Here is a 7566-nt window from a genome sequence, read left to right on the forward strand (position 1 = left end):
GCGGAGCCTCATTTGCCACGGAGCGAAAAAGTTAGGAAACCTTACCTTACATGGGTATTTGTGAGCCATCGTGTCGCCCGACGAGTGATACACCACAAGAATCAGACGATAGCGTTTATTACGGGCCAACAGAACAGCACAGAAATATACAAGAATGCAAACAGAGGAACGGTTATAACAAAGCAAGGGCACAACCAGGGCGCGGAAGAAATGATGTGTCTGCGCTAAACTTAGAAGTCACAATCCTCCTTGCTGGGTCCATACACTGCTTACGCTGCTTGCATAACAGCTTGACCTGATACCAACACAACGGTACTATAAAGAAAGAAAAGGATTTTTTTTATCTTACTACTGAAACATCATTTCAGAGAAAAGCGTGGATGGGATTGGTGTATTTAACCGGGCCGCCTGCAAAATTTCAATGCGCACAAAGGGCATAAGACGTGCGAAAAAAAAGAAGTGGGTTCTGTTAACTCACAGGAGCCCAGGGTAGGTTTTTTTCAACTACGATTATAATACGGCCACACCCCCGAAAATATCGGTCTATGTGTCTCAGCACTTAATAGTTTTTTTATCTTTTTAGATGCAGGGATTTCATTATTTGGAGGCAAGGAGAAAGCCAAAAAAAATCGTATTAACAAATACAAACATGAAAAAGAAAATAGGGAACGGTACGATGCGCTATACGTATATGCGAGTATTTGGTAATCCCTCTTTGTGTTCTTTTGCAATAATTGGCTTCCGGCGACAAAAGCTTTCACGCAATCCTGCGCTGCTGTTCGCGCCTGTGTAAATGCGATAACGGTGTGCCTAGCAGTGCATGGGAAAGGGCAAGGGCGTATGTTTTGTGCCGAATGACTCGCGAGGTGCTGAAATGCACCGATGTAGCCAAAGTGCTCATCATCCCTAAGCAAGCGTAGCGTCGCGCCTTTGTTACTTTGCTGACACGAGTGCAGGTAGATGCCGAGTAAACAGCAAAACCGGCAAAGAGCGATTGTGGGGGCGACCATAGTAGTATTCCCTCAGACTAAGGTTTCGGGAGAAATTATCTGCATCTTTATACAGCCAAAATTCATCAGATATGCCGCACGTGGGTAGAAGTTGAGGCCCTTTGAAAGCACCACTTTTGCTGTTATGTCCCTCTTCTCTTCATATATTGATGAACTGCCATGTGTTCTACGCGCGCTCATGCCCAGTGGAAAATTGCATTTGTTAACTCTGAATACTCCTGCAGTTCCATTTGTCTTGCGGTATATTGTACTTATGACTCACTGCAGTTCGTTTCTGGTGTTATCTCTCTCTTTTATGTTTTTTCTGTGTGTAGGGAGTGCTCCTGTAAGGACAGATCAGAAACCTGCCATTTTTTCTGAGGTCCTATTTTGTATCTTGTTGCGTTGCCACAGCCCTTCTCTGAGCGAGATTTTGCAAAGCCTTGTGCAGTAGCGTTTTTATTTTTAGTTTTTTCCTGAGGTGTCTCCTTGGTATTCCTGCTGACCCCTATCCCCCCTAGTTTCTCTTGAAATCTTGCCTCCTCGCTGCGCAGGGGTCAATCGCTTCACGCTTATCACCGAAATGCGGTAATGCGCGACACCTTGAGGGCCACTTCCCTGTCTTTTTAAGAAAGCCATGAGGTGGTGGGGAAAGGAATTTTCCTCCCTCCCCCTTTTATTTTCTGTCGTTCCCCCTTCCGAAGAACTGCATCCATGTTAGGGGATCGTTTTTTAAGTTGTCGATGATTGTCTTTTCTTTTTTTCACGTCTTTTTCACCCCTCCCCCCCTCTCCTTATTGTTTGCATTGGTGCTTTACGCTATTCTGTACCTCACGCAATGCCTTCAACTTGCTCGTCTACAAGAACTGCACTGCAGTTGTCGGCATTATTAAGGAATGTCGACGCTCCGAAGAAGCCAAAAGCAGGCGTATTAGTCAGCCGTACACACCACGCCCCAACACGGCTGCGACTTCCTCGTGTGAAGACCTGCTGCAGCCGCAAACTCCTGCGCCTCCAGAAAATGTGACCCGAATCATTCGACGCGAACTCGAAGCTATGTCCCCAGCCTCCATGCGTCTACGTGATGGCGACAACCACTTGCCCACCATCTCTCTGTTACAAGCCGTCGTCCGTCAAGAGCTTGCAAACCTTGGCCTTTATCGCGTCAGCCCCATATATCCTTCACCACCACCCGAAATCAATGTGATTGCTCCTGGACGAACTTCGTACTTCACGTCGACGTAAACCTAACGACTGGTGGGCAACCGACGACAGGCCCATTTTTCTTCCTCTGCCATCGCGTTGGCCCCATCTCCCGTAACTGTCGCAATTATTGGTCCCGTTGTAGCACATATAGTCCTCCAAGTTCTCACCGCAGCAACGAAGAGCCCAGCCATTTCACGTCACTTCCAGCCCATCAAAGTGCTACCATCGACGGCCCGATTCCCCGTTCCAGCCGCTCTCCGTACCCCCTGCGTCGAAAGTCTCGTTCGCCCCAATGCCATCGCTCCCCTCCTGGCCCCTACGGATGCTCGCAAGCGGAGAACTAGACGCTTCAGTGTCTGGAGGTGATACTGCAGCACGTCCCTAGTCTCAAAATCCTCCCTTAGCCCATTTTGCACACCAGAATTTGCTCGCCATTCATGTCGATGGAGTTCCTGTAAGAGCCCTGATCGATACGGGCGTGCACGTGTCCGTCATAAGTTCAGCCCTACGACGCCGCCTCAGAAAAGTACTGACCCCGGCTCACACAGCCGTTCTCCACGTTTCCGAAGGCGGAACGCCTCCTATGATGGGACTAGGCACAGACCGTGAGACCATATCCGGCCGCCAAACATCCGTTCCATCCTCTGTTCTGGACCAGTGCCTCATGAAGTCATTCTTGGCCTCGAAGACAGTTTCTAGCCGACCGAGCATTCTCTCCGCTTGGACGCGCTGCCCTTTACCGGACAACCGGCACCAGGGGACGTAATCGTCACCGACGAGGGGCATCTGCTATCACCAGCAGCAGTGACGTACTGCGACCCGGATATAAAACCGCTATCGCTGGCTACCCTCATCACTTGGCAGTAGCGACGACGCACGGAAAACAACGCCCAACGCTCCGTTTGCCCGGTTCCGCAGGTTAGTGCTTGGCATTTACACATCGAAATTTTGCATTTCTTGTCCGTCGCCGCTGCTGCCAACTGGTGTGTGCCCTGTTGTTCTGAAAATGTCAAAAGACGCGGCAAAAGTAAAGGATGAAATGCGAGCCGATCTGTCAAAGTTGAAAGAAGAGATAAAGCCGGAACTGAAAGCTTCACGAGAATCTGTCGAATGAAACCTGCGCAATGAAATCCGAATAGTTCGCAATGAGCAAACTGAGATGATTAAGAGCATTGACCACGCGCATGCTGAAATTGAGGACCTAAAAAGGGAACTAAAAAATGAAAAGGAAAAGAACGCCAAGTTGGAGCAAGTAACCAACGAATTGAGCGTGGCGTGTGCTGCTCTGGAAAAGCAGACAAAGGAGCTTGAGAGAAAGCTTAATCATGCGGAACAGTATTCACGAAGGTCGAACATTGAAATTAAAGGTGTCCTGAAGCAGGACGAGGAAAATGTTCTTAATCTTGTTACAAACCTTGGAGATGCTATTCATGAACCTATCACTGAGTCGGACGTAGAGCGTTGCCACCGAGTGCCCACTCGTGACCCTAATAATTCAAACATTGTTGTTCAATTTAAATCCCGTGTAAAAAGGGACGCAGTGCTGGAAAAGGCGAAAAAAGTACGTCTGACAAATGAGGACAGCAGTGTAGATTGTTCTTTGCCAACTTCACCACCGATTTATGTCAATGAACACTTGACACCAGGCAACAAAAGGCTTCTAGGCGCTGCGATTGCGAGAAAGAAGGAGGTCTCGTGGAAACATGTGTGGACGAGGAACGGCACTATTCTAGCCCGCCAAACTGGCGATTCTTCGGTGGTTCACATCTACTCACAAGCAGACTTATCGAAGATGAATTAGGGACGCCGTAAAGCAGCATACGTGGAAATGGCTTTTCTAACATTGCCAATGGAGGAATCGCCACTTTTCACACCTTCACAGCTCAACGCATATTTTTCCCAAAACAAAGACAAATGCTGCCAAATCATACATTTGAATATGCAATCGGCCGTAAATAAAGCTGACCAACTAACTTACTTTTTATGCAGCTTAACCTGTCCCTTCGATGTCATTCTATTGACAGAAACATGGTATCGCTCAGACGTTGACGTCATCCATCTTTCCGGGTACAGATCATTTTTTCTTAATCGTACTACGAAGCGGGGCGGAGGCGTAGCAATGTTGATAAAGAAAACTATTCCTGTGACATTTTATCTGATCACTGCTTAAGTAACGATGACATAGAAATGCTGACAGTTAGGTGTGGCAGTCAAGCTTTTTGCGTTGTTTATCGTCCCCCACATGGCAATACAGCCAATTTTTTTGGCAGCTTCGAACACAAGTTATCTTTTCTTTCTGAAAACTTCTTGGCGTGCATCGGGGGCGATTTCAACATAGATATGAGCACAAGCAGTTCAGTGCAAGAGCGCATGTTAGTCACCATACAAACAGCTGGCTTCCAAAATGAAATCCGCGGACCTACACGTGTTACCTCACATTCTTCTTCTTCTTTGGATTTACTAATCACCAATCGCGAGGATGCGTCATTTGCCGGTCGTATTGCGATAGACATTAGCGACCATCTTCCTATCTTCGTCCGTCTTCAAAAAGAACCTTCCGCAAAGACAGCCTTGAAAGTCCGTCGACAGCTACTTTCCCAAAGCCGCCTTGACCATTTCAGGAACAGTATTTCCCTTGTGAACTGGAATCCTGTTTTCCAGCACACAACACCCGATGAATCATACAGTGAGCTCCTTCAGCTCTTTCTCCCAATTTATAATGAGTGTTTCCCTATCGTTGAGATAAAACCTTCAAAAAAAGCACGAAAGCCATGGATGACTGCTCGCTTGGTACGACTGGTAAAAAAGAAACACAAGCTCTTCGCGACTTTCATAAAAAGTAGAGCCCCCGCAGTGTTAGCCACTTATTAGTCGCTAAGGAACCGCTTAAACAGCGAAATTAAATCATCTAGGACTGCCTACTATAATAACTTGTTTAATGCGCATCTCTCAGACCGCCCGAAAGAAAAGTGGAGACGCCTAAATATTCTGCTAACTCGAAATAACCAACATCAGGACCTCGCGAGCCTAGTTATGCATGGCAAGGAAATCGCTGGGCCGTCCCTTGCAAATGCCTTCAACCAATATTTCACTGAAGTTGGAAGCAGTCAGTACAATCCAGGTATGTCTAGATTTTTGGGCAACAGGCTAAACGAATCGATGTTTCTTGAACCAACCGACGAAGCTGAGGTTTACTCGGTGTGCAAAAGCTTAAAGAACACGACAAGTCTTGACCCATGTAATATTCAAAGTTTACCTGTAAAATACGTACTACCTTTGATCGTGCCATGCCTTACACATATTTACAATACCGCGCTTCGCACAGGACGTTTTCCCGCTGCCATGCAGGTGGCCAAAGTTGTGGTTATTTATAAAAAAGGTGATAAAAACGTTCTAGGAAATTACAGGCCAATATCTGTACTACCTTTTTTCTCCAAGGGGCTAGAGCGAATAATGCATCGACGTTACTACAATTTCCTACAGAAGCACTGTGTAATAGCCAACTGTCAGTATGGATTCACAAAGCATAGATCAACTGAGCATGCTCTGCTTGATCAAAAAGAATACATATTAAATAACTTCGAAGCTCAACACCTCACCTTAGGCGTCTTTGTAGACTTTAGCAAAGCATTCGATACACTGAATCACGAAACTCTGTTTAAAAAACTCGACCACTACGGTATACGTGGCCACGCCCTCTGTCTCATTCAATCGTATTTCAGTGCTCGTCGCCAGTATGTTGCTTTAAATCACTGCTCTTCGGACTTGTTAGCAATCACAAACGGCGTGCCCCCGGGCAGCCTTCTGGGGCCGCTCCTATTTAACATATATATTAATGACGTATGCAACATCAGTAACTTAGTTAAATACATCATATATGCTGACGACACCAGTCTATTTTTGTCCTCACCTGACATCAAAGAACTAACTAGCACCGCAAATACAGTTTTGTCATCATTATCTGAGTGGTCATCTTTGAACTCATTAAAAATAAACAAACTAAAAACTAAAGCTTTATTGTTCCATCCGAAGGGGCAGCATATAGGCAGTGTGCCATCACTCTATTTCGACAACGCCCCCATTTAGTACGTGGAAACCTTCACATTACTCGGAGTGGTATTTACTGCTACTATGTCGTGGGACGCTCATGTAAGCAAAATGTGCCTATCCCTTTCCAGATATATTGGGATAATTTCGCGGAATAAACATATTTTACCCGCCAAAACTAAGCTGAATCTGTACTATGCGTTCTTTTATTCTTATGTATCGTATTGCTTCCTTGTATGGGGACAAATCACAGCATCTAACATCCAGAAGCTTCTAGTACTGCAAAAAAGAATACTTCGCGTAATTGCTAATGTACCGTATGATGCTCCGACACGTCCTATCTACCAGCAATACAGAATGATACCCGTAACAAGAATGTTCGATTACAGGTTTGCATCCTTCTATAAAAAAATAATAGCCGAAGACGACACATTTCTTTCTAGTATTGTGACACTTACACCACATCGGACACCGTATATGACACGACAGCGTATCATCTATTCATTACCACGATGCAGAACAAACTATGGTTTTTCCACACTAAAATACATTCTTCCCAAATACTTGAACACGCCCTTTTATGACATGTTGCTCAGCATGTCTGTCTCGGCTATTCGAAATGTGTTTGCAAGCTAGGTCCCACAGTATGCGTACCCATGTATAGAATTCTATTGCATTGAACCGTAAATGTTGTGTAAAACCTTTATTCTGTTGTGCGGAAATACTACTTGTCCATGCAAAATGAAAACAATGTTTCCTTTCATGCATCTATTTAAAAAAAAGTTTCTTTTTATGCATGTATTTAAAAAAAAGTTTCTTTTTATGCACGTATTCAAAAAAAAATGTTTCCTTTTATGCATATATTTACATGCCTTGTCTTTCCGTGTACCTTGCGTTGTTACCAGTGTATGAAGTAACCATCATAGTCGCTACCAAACTGCCTCTTTGTAGGGGTGGCGAGGCTTGTCAAGCGCTCGTAATGACTGCTTTTTTCTTGCCGCCCTCAGTTTTTGTAAAAAAAAAAGCTGGAATAAAGTGATTGATTGATTGATTGATTGATTGATTGATTGATTGATTGATTGATTGATTGATTGATTGATTGATTGATTGATTGATTGATTGATTGATTGACATCTTGTCTGGGCATTCAGCCCTCATCAGCTGCGCCACCAGTGTTGTTCAGCTTGACCTTCATCTTCCAGCTGAGTCGCCGTCCTCAGTTATGTCTAGTTTGTGCTGCCGACTTCCTCCGTCTACCGCCTCAAGCCGCTACTTACATGTCTTTCTCATCTCTTCCCCCGGTCCCTGATGGTCACTACGTAGA

The 7566-nt window shown here is 45.2% G+C and overlaps 1 protein-coding gene across 1 annotated transcript; it reads left to right on the top strand.

The window, feature by feature from the left end:
* The first annotated feature begins 6326 nt into the window (after positions 1-6326).
* Positions 6327-6930, top strand: LOC149346058 (uncharacterized). The gene has a single exon (XM_089585339.1). It carries the CDS (start codon positions 6327-6329, stop codon positions 6876-6878), a length of 552 nt encoding a protein of 183 aa, XP_089441465.1. The 3' UTR covers positions 6879-6930.
* Positions 6931-7566: the final 636 nt, after the last annotated feature.

Source organism: Amblyomma mixtum, chromosome 4, assembly GCF_055824585.1.
Source record: "Amblyomma mixtum isolate Tamu chromosome 4, ASM5582458v1, whole genome shotgun sequence".
Lineage (NCBI taxonomy): Eukaryota > Metazoa > Arthropoda > Arachnida > Ixodida > Ixodidae > Amblyomma > Amblyomma mixtum.